Here is a 13,842-nt window from a genome sequence, read left to right as displayed (position 1 = left end):
ACAAGAGACATAAATAGACTTATCGAAACGGAATTGCAGCGCCGTGGTATGGAGGCCACTGACTTGAAAACTATATCGGCACGACCGTGGTGGTAATCGTCTCTCGCCGGTAGTTCCCCAAGGTTAACACTGCGACACCCGTACACAACCACTCGTGTATGAGAGCCTTGGAACAAACAGAAACGAACCCAGAAAAAACTCAGAAGCAGAAGAATATCATATTTGAGAGAGATAGGAGAATTGTATGAATTGTGTGTATGAAGTGATGAGAGAACAGCTCTATTTATAGTTGAAAATAGAGCTGTTACGGGCAAAAAACGGAGGAAATAAAGGTTATTTGACTGAGATCCGTTACAGGACTCCAAAAACACACACAAGCCAGGCCCAAAAAAGATAAGATAAAAGAGGGCCTTTGGCCCGCACCACAGGTGCTCTACCCGAGCCCGAACCGGGCCGGGGCGTGTGTGTTTGGACCCAAACCCACAAGCCCAACAATCACCACAAAAGCCTCCTTGATCCAATCTCTTACCCACCATTGGACCAAAGGCAATATAAACACAAAACATACTCCTCTCCTCACCGATGTGGGAGAGAGTATGAACCAAAAAACCAAGAAAAACTTGGCTTTTCTTGGCATCACACCAACAAATCCCTCCACCTTCATTTTGCTAACCAAACAAAGGATTTATCATCCCTTCCTTTCCCTCCCCTCTCTTTCCCTCCAAATCCTTATATCCAAACACACCCTAAAGCTAAAAAACTATGGTATACTAATGATGAGAAATACTTGTGTCCTCCGGAAGATGTCCTCCTTACACTCAAAAGAGGAAGACCATCCTCTTCATTTTCAGTTTGGTCCTCCTTCTTTGTGTGTAAAAAGAACGAACGTTCTCCCGGAAGACAAAAGTATTTTCCTACTAATGAGTAATGATTGTGACGATGTGAGTGTGGCACGGGCACCTAGTTTGAGCAAACTCTATTATTTCTCACCTATCATCATCACAACTCACTACTATCTGCCTCATGCATCAATCATCACTCCTTTAATTTGCTTTACTCTTATGCCTTCTAATTTGGACCATTTCCAATTTGTTCAGTGTAATTTATTTACATTAACAGAGAATTTATGTATATTGTAGTATCTACTTTTTCTCACTTATAGAATTTTCGAAGAATGTTGCTGTGCCAATTTTTGATTTCTTTTTTCCATTTAAGCTCTTCACATGCAAATAGTAGATAAGCAATAAATGATGGAAAAGTATAACCTCTGAGAATGGACTGATCACCAATCATACATTATTACAAGTTACACAGAAATTTATGTGTCATTTTCTTAAAGGGTACAATCTAGGGTGGTTCCAAAAATGGGTATAATGTATAAATCACGTTACAAGTCTTACAACCAAGGAATTGAGATGCGTATATTTTAACCTTTAATTATGCATAGAAAAACATAAAGATAGAATTGTTTGAGTATTAGTGAATTTAATTACTCTTGGATTGCGTACATATGCCCTGAGTGTTAGAAAAAAGCTTGGGAAATTGTGAAGAAATTAATCACATACAAGAGCAGGTTGGTTCAGATCTCGTTACTCACATTTCACAAGAACACAGTGTTATGTGTCGGAGATCTGCAATCTGTCTCCTTTGCTATTTTGCGTTACCATCAATACCTTCACATGAATCCTGAACCTTACCTCTACTTGTGTCTCTTCTTTTTAAGTAAAAAGGAGAATTGGTGAATGATAACCCTACCAGTGACTTGTTTTAACCTGCAAACGGGTCGGGTCACACCCAAACAGAGAAGAGACGGACCACTCGACAACATAAGGGAGGTTTCATCCTAAAAACAATTGGCAAAGTAATCCCCTTGTTTATAAACTAGTATAATCTCTCTTTCTTCGACAATGCAAGACACCTCACATGACCAGCCTACTTTCAGTGACAAAGCAAAAATTTAAGCTTAGCGGGGTGAATTATTAATGGCTTAATGCTATAAAATAAACTCGAAATTGTTGACTTATGTTAAATTCATGCAAACCGTACCCAAATGAAGGAGAGAGATTCCGCTTCATAAACATAAGGAGGTTTTACTCTAAAACTAATTAATTGGTCATAAAGAGAGTAGCTCATTGTCTTATAAATTGGTAAATACTTTTTTCAAAAATAAATAAATAAATAGATCAATACTCTCCTCTTTTCAAATATGTGGGACTGGGTTTCTTCACAACTTAGATCTCAAAAAATGAAAAATGAAGAGTAATAAAAGTCGGTAGTGATGAAGATGCATTCTGGTATTTGATTATAGCAAAGTTGTTCAACTTTAGAAAGGTAGAGTAAAAAGAAGAGCTAGAGAGTCCTACTAGAATTTGGGATATGTGCTTTTTTGAACTTAATTTCAATTTATTTTATCTGAGTATAATAGTATAGATCATTTGAATTGAACAAAATGACATGACCTAATTAACTTCTTTTGTGCGAGGATCTCTTGACATGTAATTTGTGTAGTAGAAGGGTTTCTTATGAACAAGGCTAGAACGCAGTACGTGCGTGGAAACAAATTTCTAATAGCATAACCGTAATAAGATCTATCATGTACACGGTACACCATTATATGGAGTAGGGAGTACATGTTAAGATTTGAATTAGATTAAACATTAAAGCATGTATCCAAAATATGAGGGCCCGAGGCAGCAAAAGGGATTAAAGTATAATCTTAGGTAGCTTAGCAGATCATGTAATATAGATCCTCATATAACACTCGTCCTGAATTGAGTCAATGACCAAGCAAGAGAAGAGGAAAACTTGTCGAATGAAACAAGATTACTACCGCGGTATTCTACGTGCAACTACCGATATCCATACTACTTAGTACGGAGTACTATTATAGATTGATTGTATATTGTATCCTTGATTCCTTGCTACTTTGCTTTCTCTCTTTCTCTCTAGCTAGTAGAACGAAATAAAAGAAAACTGAACTCGATCTTTATTAAGCCTGGTGATTTATTCTTAGTCTTACAGTATAAGCACCTAATAAGGGGATAGGGCACATGTTGTCTTGTACTGTACCTTCCTCATGCTCTTGTGGTTTGATTGATATCCGCTCCAAAAGAGCAAAATGAACTTGACTTAGCAGCTCTTTCCAAAAGTCTTGAATGCAAATAAAAAATTAAAAAAAAACCATCTCTTAGATACACTTCACGCCTCCATCATATGTGTCACCTTTTTGTTTGGTGATCGAACAATACCAAGTAGCTAGATAGGTCGTAAAATTATTGATATCATTATCCGTTAATTAATTGCTATAAGCGATAATCCGATTGACATCAAGGAAGGGAGAAAAACAATCAACCCTTATTTATTAACTTGAAAAAAACACATTACACATACATACACGTTACAAACCCACATAATTGTATGCTTCATGCTTGTAACCACTAACCAATTCAATCAAAACAATATTATCCAACAAAATATATTTATCTTACCAAAAAAAAATCACCAAACTCCTCTAAAATAAAACGGACTAGTTTTGATATACCCGTCTTAAGAAAGACTAATTGTTTAATTAATGCGCTGATACAGGATGAGAATAATTAGACGACGAAGAAGTAGAGTAATTATTAAGAGACCTTTGATTAGGCAAAGCAAGCATAGCCGTATGATCTAGAAAATCCTTAAGCTCAACAACTGAATGTAGGACATTACGCAAGTCCTCACCACATTGGAACCCTCTTTCGCCTTTCCTACGTACACCAAACACGTAAAATGTAACACACCCTTTTCGAAATTTAAACCTTGCAATTTCCGAGTTACTCAACCCTCTAATCATCCTTTTATTGACTTCTCCTAAGGGAATCTCCGGCGGCCAAGTCAGATCGATTGTTGATTTATGTGAGACGGTATCGAACACAAAGATTATCACCTTCGATTTTTTGGTCCCTAGGCCAAGTGTCAAGGTGTGCCATGCATGATGGGCTAAAATAGTAAAGTTTGTTGGAATAAATGATATTGTTGACGGAAATGGTGGGGCCGATTTTGAAATGCTGTTACCGTTGTGGTTGTGGTCATGGTTAAGGAGGAGCGATAGTTCACATGGAGATGCTCGTCTTACGGTAAAAGATTTGACAATAAATTGACCTCCGAATTTAAGGCCTTTGACGTCCGAGCTTGGTTTAAACGATATATTCGACGTTGTCGCGGTAGTACTAATAGTAGTAGTTGTTTGGTGTTGTTGGTCGTTGTTTGGGTGTTTTTGCTTTTGTTTCTTATTGCTACTTTTCTTCTCCTTTCCGGATTTGAATCTATCTTCCATATTTTTTGGACCGGTGATATGTCGATTGACAAGAGGTTATTAAGAGTGGAGGATCTTAGAAATGTCGGCAGATGACCAATTCCGTACCTAGAGTGAAATATTGATAGGAATTGGAAAGATGAAGGAAAAATGGAGGATTGATTTGTAGGGAGAAATTGTGGAGTGGGGTGTGAGTGGTAATGAGAGGTGGGTTTGTGTTTTTTTGGTGTGGGGGAGTAAATTAGAGAGACAGAGTGCCTGATTCTTTGTCTAGTACACAAGATGTATTGAATGTCATTTTAGTTTTATATTATTATCTTTTGAATTTAAGGACATGAGTTCCATCATCATCCCACCAACTAATATTGTTACATTTTAATGCAATAAATCAAGAATAAGATCCTTGTCACGTATCAAAATATATAACAATAATTTAGGGATGACTAATAAATGTTTATGTAAACGAAATATAAAGATAATTTATGCGGTAGATTGATAGAGGATTTGTTATAGACCATAATATGGGAAAGAATATGTATATTGTTAATCCAAATAAATAAGTACTTGTATTTCCATCTTTTTTATTTGTTTTGAGTATTGTTTTGTACTCGGTGTCCTTTGATGTTAGTGGTTAGGAATTAGGATATCTCACAATTTTATTTTATTTTGCTAATATCCAAACATTATGTTTTTATCTTATTTGTACGGATTAAATTTCATGATAAAAAGTTAGCATTAGGGCACTAGTAATAGAAGGTTTGTCAAGGGTTTGTAAGATGACATGTTCTCTATTTTTTAGGTTTGTCTCAAAACCTTCTATTGCTAGACATAGATGTTAAGGTTTATAGGTAAGAAGGGTTACTATATTGTATCATGGCTTGTAGAAAGAGAGTGTGTGAGAGGAGGAATAATAGTGTGGGCCACGTTATAAACCTTAAAAGGTTTATCTATTGTTGAGATGAGGTTTGTATATAAATGGGTTTGTATGTTAGCTTATGTGGTATGAGAACAAACCTCTTTGAGATTCATCTATTGTTAATGCCCTTAGTAATTAGTATAGTGAAGGTGTCCAGATCACGGTAACGCTTTAATGGTCCACACCCATAAATCCATAATGAATGGGCCTATTGCTATTGATTATCAATTGGTCTCCCTTGTGACGGGTTACCATTTGTGGCGGATATTTTGTGAGATAAAATGGTAACAAAATGGGTTAGTGGAGAAAGGGGACCACATGAATAGTGTTGCAGAGAGAGAAAAAGTGGGTACTTTGTGAGGTAAAATGGTATCCGTCACTCAAGGGTGACGGATATGTGCCGTCACAAACAAGAATTTGTGATTGATTATTGAGGCGTAGTCAAAAGAGGGCATTGCATTGCATTACATTCACCTTTGAATAAAGTCAAGCCACTTTAATTCAGTGTTTCTGCTTATGCTTGTCGGTCTTTTTGTTTATTAAAAGCAAGAATCAACATTAAGTAGTTTGCTGTTATTAAGTTATTGGACTAAGATTACTGGTAGTTTTAAGATAAGATTTTGAAAAGTTTTAAGACAAGACTCACTAAAAAATTATCAATAATTTATTAAAGTCTTAACAACTTTTTAAATTTAGTCTTGTAATTCAAGACTCAACTTAAGAGTAAGTACATTGAAAAGGATGGTTTCATCCTTTTATTTTTTTGTTGCCCTCTAAATTTTTGACACATTAATTTCTTTTTCATCTACCTCACTCTCCATTATCTTTATCATCTTTCTCTATTGCTCCCTACATCAAAGAGGATGGTCACTTCCTCTCTTTTTTCACCTTTTACTAGACCTTACTACCTTTTTTCTCTCTTATTTGGCACAAGGGTTACTATAAATGGAGATTGTCTTCCACTTCCTCTTCAAAGAGGATGCTTCCACATCGAAGAGGCCGGACATCCTCTTACATGAAAGAGAGTGCTAAGAGGATGATCCATCCTCTTCAATGTGGATGTTATAAGACTTTGGGTGAGTCTTGACCCCACTTTCAAAAGAATTATTCAATAAGTGGATCCGAAGTGTCATTTTTTTTAAGTTTGTAAAAAAAAAAAGTAATATGAAAAAGTAGAGTTTGAGGTGAGTCTGAGCTGAGTCCGAACAATAAAAAATAATAAAAATTAGTATAAAATTGAATTAGGAGAGTTTTAAGACTTTGTTGAGTCTACCAATAATCATATTAGCTTATTGTAAAAGGTTGTGAGTAATTGAGTTACTTTCACATTCCCCTATAATCCCTATGTTACTAGGAGTATATGTCCATGCCTTCATCATAACATTAATTCTTAACATGCCTTTTACTTTATTAATCTTGTGTTAGAGCTTCCTTTATGTTATTCAATTGGGTTGTTAAAGTAGTTTTGTTTTGGTTTATTTAAGTTTTTTGGGATATTCTACGTGGTAACCCTATGTTTTTTCGTTTTCCACATGGTAACCTCATTTTCACCAAAAATGTCTTTGACTGGCCATAACTCACAACCACGAGTTCTGAAAGCGGTGATTTCTTTTTTCAAATTGACCGGTTATACGAGATCTTTGATCTAGAAAAAGAAATTGTCAGTTTTTGAATTCGTGGCAAGAATTACGGTCAGTCAAACTTTAAACTTTGTCTGACCGTACCTCTTTGTGGCGAGTTCCGAATGCGACATTTTTTTTTTCAAATTGAGCGCTTTTATGATATCTTTCATTTGAAAAAAAAATCGTCGCTTTTGGAACTCGTGGTTGTGAGTTATGGTCAGTCAAAGCCGTTTTTGGTGAAAATGGGGTTACCATGTAGAAAACGAAAAAACATAGGGTTACCATGTAGAATATCCCTTTCTTTTTTTAAAAGTTGGATCGTATTGTGGCTGATTGTGAGCTACTACATGTTACTGCGAGACCGTTATCAATATAAAAAGTGTGATATAATTTGTATACATAACGTTGTTGTAACAAGTAATTATGTACAATATTATATTACAAATTATCAGTCCAAAGCTTTTTTGTTGATTTGCGTACAAAAAGAAGGTTAAGGAAACCCTTAAAGCAAATAAAGTTATGTTACAATTTATAGTGACTAGTTTTAAACCCGTGCAAAATTGCACGGGTATGTATTTGGACCCTTATTAATGTTTTTGGATGTATTTTTTTTTTTTTTTTTTTTTTTGCATTTCTATTGTACTTATCTAATTGGTCTAAATCAGCGATCTACATAATCATATATTATATTAAAGCAATAACCGTCAACCCCTTTATGAACTATGATCAATCTAGATCATGATGAATGATAGAAAACGATTAGAGAGATAAGAGAAGAGAAGAGAAGAGAAGAGAGGGAACGAATGAAAGAATTGAATGATATATTCTGTAAATTGATAATGTGTTAACTAATTACATGATAGGTATATATAGGTAGTTAGATAAGTCGGTTAGTCTAACAACCTAACAACCTATTATACTAACAACCTATATTCCACATCCCCCCCTCAAGATGGAACATCTTGGTACAATTTAAGGCCTAATTTGGCAACAAAGAAATGATGCTCCTGTTTTCCAAGAGCTTTAGTCATCAAGTCTGCCAGTTGCAGTCCACTTCTAACATGCTGAGTATATAAAAACCCCTCCAGCTGCTTGTCACGGACAAAATGACAGTCTATATTTAAGTGTTTAGTCCGTTCATGAAAGACGGGATTCAATGTTATGTGTTGTGCAGCTTTATTATCGCAATACAAAGGTACTGGCAATTTGATTTCTACTCTGAAATCTCTGAGTAACCCTGCCAACCAAACCAATTCACTGGTGGTATAGGACATACTTCGATATTCTGCTTCTGCAGAACTCTTGCTAACCGTCACTTGTTTCTTGGTTTTCCATGAAACCAGTGAGTCTCCTAGAAATATACAATAGCCACTTAACGACCTACAGCTTGATGCACATGAGCCCCAATCAGCATCACTGTAGGCCTGTAAAGTAAGGGATGCAGTAGATGGATAAAAGAGTCCAGCATTTACCGTCCCTTTGAGATATTTTATCAAATGCTGTGCTGCTTGATAGTGAGGTTCTCGTGGCTGACTTAGAAACTGGCTTAAATGTTGTACACTGTAAGCTATGTCTGGCCTAGTAAGACTGAGGTAGAGTAGCCTCCCTACAAGCCTTCTGTAGACTTCAGGATCAGGAAGAAGCTCACCTTGATCAATAGCAAGCTTTAAACCCTTCTGCATAGGAAATGATGCTACTTTACAATCCTCAAAGCCTGCATCTTTAATGATGTCCAGAACATACTTCCTTTGGTTCAACATTATACCAGAATCATTTCTAGCAATCTCCAGTCCCAAAAAAAACCTCATTTCACCCAAATCTTTAATGGTGTACTTAGAATGCAAGGCTGTCTTCAAGGAATCCAAGGCTTCTAAATCATCACCAGTCAGGAGAATGTCATCTACATACACTAATACCAATGCCAATTTGTTGGTTAGAGGGTTCTGGAGAGTAAAAAGAGAATAGTCCTGCTTAGATTGCACATAACCCTGTTGGACCAAAAATTTTGATAATTCCTGGTTCCATTGCCTTGATGCCTGTTTCAGGCCATATAAGGACCTTAGAAGCCTACAAACTTGGCCCTTTCTAGCCTTAGTATAGCTCATGGGAGGCTTCATGTAAACCTCTTCATCAAGATACCCGTGAAGAAAGGCATTATTAACATCCAATTGAAAAAGAGGCCATTTCCTTATAGCTGCAACTGCTAGTAAAGTTCTAACAGTAGTGAACTTAGCAACGGGAGAAAATGTGTGCTTATAGTCTTTATCTTTTATCTGATTAAACCCTTTTGCTACAAGCCTAGCCTTGAACCTCTCCACAGTTCCATCAGCTCTATGTTTAATCTTGTATACCCACTTACTACCTATAGACTTCTTATATTTAGGTAGATCAGTTAATATCCAAGTGTTATTCTTCTCAAGTGCCAATAATTCTTGGTCCATGGCAGCTATCCATCTTGAATCTTTACTAGCTTGACTATAGTAACTAGGCTCAAGCTCTTGAATTACATTAGACAGTGATGAAATGTAGCTTGGGTCAAAATTATCAAGCTGTTTAATCACAGCTGTATGCAAAGCTGTCGAAACAGAAGGACAATGATATCCAGATAATCTGCTGGATGTCTTTCTTGTCCTGCTGGATCTCCTAACATCAAGAAGACCTGAAGAAGGGACAGACTGTACAAACACATCTCCACTATACAGATCTCCACTGCCAGATGGTGGTTTACTAGGTAAAACTTGAGGAGAACTTATATTTGTAATATTGCTATCAGTCTGATCTTTAGAACTTACTATATTATGTGATAAAACAGTTTCTGATTCCTTTATAATGTCAAGATCAGAAATAAAATCAGTAGAAAAATGCTGAACATTTGCAGTTTTAAAAGGAAAATAATGTTCATAAAACACAACATCCCTATTGACAAAGACATCATGTGTCTCTAAATCATAGAGTTTGTAACCCTTTTGAGCAGGGGGATAGCCAATGAAGAGACATTTTCTGGCTTTGGGCATGAATTTATCCCTAACAGTAATAGGTCTAGTAGCATAACATAAAGACCCAAAGACTCTTAATTCATCATAAACTGGTTTAGTATGAAACAATAGCTCATGAGGTGTTTGCCAGTTTAATACAGAAGATGGTAATTTGTTAATCAAATATGTAGCAGTCAGTAAGCAGTCTCCCCAGAACTTAATAGGTAGTTGGGCATGAAACCTAAGAGCTCTAGCTGTTTCTAATAAGTGTCTATGTCTTCTTTCCACCCTTCCATTCTGTTGAGGTCTACCAACAATGCTGCTTTGATGAATAATACCCTTAGAAGCAAAGTAATCATGACATTGTGTTTGAAAGAACTCAGTGCCATTATCAGATCTTATGACTTTGATCTTAGCATTAAATTGTGTCTCTACTAGATTTACAAAGCTAATAATCAGACTAGGAACCTGTGTCTTTTGTTGAAGTAAAAAAGTCCAGGTACTCCTGGAGTAATCATCCAGAACAGTCAAGAAAGAATGAGCACCAGTCCTATCAGACTGTTTATATGGCCCCCATAAATCCATATGTACAAGATCAAAACATTTTGTAGCATGTGAAAGACTTCTATGAAAAGGCAAAGAATGATGCTTGGCCAGAATACAAGTTTCACAAAACATTTTATTAACTCTTTTCATCAGAATAGGATTTACATGCTTTAGCTTTTCTACAGATGAATGACCAAGCCTAGAATGAAAAAGATCTACATTTATTTGCTGAACAACATTAGATGTATTTAAGCTAGTCGTATTACATGCTTTTGTAGTAACAGAATTCCTAAGAATGTATAAATCTCCAGTTCTTTTACCAATTGTAACAGTAGTATTACTTGAAGGGTCCTGAAACAAACAATTGTTATCTGAGAATATAACAAGCAATTTAGACCTGGAAATTAACTTGCCAACATATAAGAGATTAGGTTTAAAATCAGGTATAAGTAATACATCATATAGAACAATATGTTGAGTCAGATATACTGTCCCAGTTTTATAAACTGGTTTCAATGTGCCATCAGGTAAAGCTACAAATAATGGTTGTATCAAAGAAACAACATCATGTAAGATGGAAGCATCTGAAGTCATATGGTCAGATGCTCCAGTGTCAATCACCCAGTCTTTGTAAAAGAAAAAACCATAATTAACAGAAGAACATGAAGGAGAGATACCTGCAAAATGGCTATAAGCCTGAGGGTTAGGTTCATCAGTGTGAGAAGAAGAAGCTTTGTCAGATAAAGCCTGAAGAACTTTAGTCATGACAGAGTTAACAATACCTTGCACAATATCAGGTGAAACTTGTGAAACCTGAGAACTTTGAGAAGTATGAGAAGCACCAGCAGACTGTAAAGCAGCCTGATGATCTGGTAATGACACGCCAGGTGTATTATAACCAAAAGATGTGGGATAAAAGAAACCCCCATTCTGAGAAATAGGACCACAGACAGGCGCATATTCAGCATCCTGGTTATGGCAAGCTGCTGCATTATTTGCAGGTTTAGGAATGTCTGGTTTAACAGTACCAACAGAATTGGCAGCTTTCTTGGCTTGCTTAGCTTTCCAAGCCTTGAATTTGTAACAATGCTCAATAATGTGTCCCTTAATGTCACAAAACAAGCAAGTCTGAAGTTGAAAACAATCTTCAGTCTTATGATTTGATTTACCACACTGAGCACATGGTATAACAAACTGCCCAAGAATATTAGCTTGACCAGAATTGTCCTTAGAACGCTTGCCCTTTGCATTGTCTTCAGCAGATTTGTGATTACCAAATCTCTTCTTGGCAGCATAGGCAACAGTCTCAAGAACAGCAGAATTGTTGTTATCATTAATGGACTTTTGCCTTTCAATCTTTTGCAAAATTCCTAAAGTACGGTTTATGGGAGGAAGGGGTTCCATAGACAATAAAGAGGATTGAACTTGTTCATAACCACCATGTAAACCCATCAACAGTTGAATTAATTTGGATTGGGTCTCCCTTTCTACCAACCGTTTGACAATATTGCAAGTACATTGAGACATAATCCCGCAAGTGCATTGAGGCACAGGATCCATGTGATCAATGTTTTCCCATAATCCCTTGATTTTGCCATAATAGTCCAACAAAGAGGCATTTTCTTGTTTTATATTAGCAAGTTCTTTCTTTAACTCATACAATTCTAGCACATTTAGCTGACCAAAACGCTCAACCAATTCAGACCAAAGATGCTTAGATGACTGAGTATATTGAAAATTATCTTGCAAAGTCTTAATCATAGAATTCTTAATCCATCTAGAAACAAGTATATCACAACGAATCCAAGCATTATACCTTTTATCAGACTTGTCAGGAAGTTGGCATTCACCAGAAATAAAACCAATCTTGTTTTTGGAGAGAAGAGCCTGAATTATGTCTCGCTGCCATTGACGAAAATTAGAACCATCAAACAGAGTCTCGAACAGTTTCAACCCAGGCTGATCATTTGGTGATAAAAAAAATGGATCATCGAGAGGAGAGTATAGAGAATCTTGAACAGCTGATTAAGAATTTGTATCACGTTGTGACATGATTATGTATTTGAGATAAGAAAATCAAAGAATGTATTCAAAGATTTAACAATGAATATGTTTGTTGATTGATGCGGAAGCGTTTGATTGGATCTTTTAAACCACTGATACCATATGAACTATGATCAATCTAGATCATGATGAATGATAGAAAACGATTAGAGAGATAAGAGAAGAGAAGAGAATAGAAGAGAAGAGAAGAGAGAGAACGAATGAAAGAATTGAATGATATATTCTGTAAATTGATAATGTGTTAACTAATTACATGATAGGTATATATAGGGAGTTAGATAAGTCGGTTAGTCTAACAACCTAACAACCTATTATACTAACAACCTATATTCCACACCCTTTGATCGCCACGTATCACACCCCTTCAGATGCCACATGTCACTCCCCACTTTATTAAAAATAAAATAAAATAAAAAAATAATAAGAAAGAAAGGCAATCACGTAAACATTGCTTAAAAAAAACTGGAAGTTGCTGATTTTTTAACATATTTTCGGTATAATCTTTTTAGGAGATATTTGCGCAATTTTTAAGGAGATATATTCATTAGAAGTTACCCAAAAATATCAAAAAATATATTATAATATGATACAAAGATTATAGGAAAAAAATTATATTTGTTAGAAATTATAAAACTGATTGAAAGATATTATATGCTATATGATTCCGTATAAGCACACAAAAAATGCCGAATTTAACTCCAAAAATCTCGCCCTAGTTTGATACACTGGAAATCATTTTTATAGAAAGATTATAGGAAAATGATTTTATTTGTTACCGAATTTTTAGTCATTGATTGTAACCTTAATTAGTTAGAAAGATTATAGGAAAAACACAAATCTTGCCAATTTCAGTCCGCCAAAACTCTCACCCAAAAAAAAAATTATAATAAGAAAGAAAGGCAATCACGTAAACATATGCAAGGCGGCTTCTTGTATATGATGTAATTTAGTTAAGTGGCAAATCATTGGGTACCCCAAATCATTACGCTCTTCATATTCTGTTTTTGTTTAAATCTAATTTGATTAATTACAGTACCTTTTAGATGATATAGGATATGATACAGTATGATAATTTTCGAAAAAAATTCCTACTTTGTACACTACAATCAATTTTGCAATATAATCATATAATAATCTAATAATCTAAGTTATTTTTGTTAATTAAGAATGAGATTTTAGAATTTTGGTGTGTTATATTTGTATAATGTGACTCCTATAATTTTGTCTGAATTGTTGTAGATATAATTATGATAAACATAAACATAAGATGCCTTAATAAAATTGCCTCTTACTTAATTGTAAAATACTTATTTTAATATGGATGTAATGTAACCTAAACAATTTACTTATTTTTACGTGCCAGTATGAGTATGCTTCCAAGACACCAATATGCTACATGAAATATTATTATAAAAAAAAAGGTTT

The 13,842-nt window shown here is 35.2% G+C and overlaps 1 protein-coding gene across 1 annotated transcript; it reads right to left on the bottom strand.

Moving 5' to 3' along the window:
• Positions 1-3,320: 3,320 nt before the first annotated feature.
• Positions 3,321-4,628, bottom strand: LOC141643120 (uncharacterized). The gene has a single exon (XM_074452154.1). It carries the CDS (start codon positions 4,313-4,315, stop codon positions 3,569-3,571), a length of 747 nt encoding a protein of 248 aa, XP_074308255.1. The 5' UTR covers positions 4,316-4,628; the 3' UTR covers positions 3,321-3,568.
• Positions 4,629-13,842: the final 9,214 nt, after the last annotated feature.

Source organism: Silene latifolia, chromosome 2 (assembly GCF_048544455.1).
Source record: "Silene latifolia isolate original U9 population chromosome 2, ASM4854445v1, whole genome shotgun sequence".
In the NCBI taxonomy this organism is placed as follows: Eukaryota; Viridiplantae; Streptophyta; class Magnoliopsida; order Caryophyllales; family Caryophyllaceae; genus Silene; species Silene latifolia.
Note: the sequence above shows the minus strand (reverse complement) of the source record. Positions and strands in the feature narration are given on the sequence as shown.

Coding starts and splice junctions, on each gene's coding strand:
- LOC141643120 (XM_074452154.1), bottom strand. CDS start 4,315: ATGGAAGATAGATTCAAATCCGGAAAGGAGAAGAAAAGTAGCAATAAG.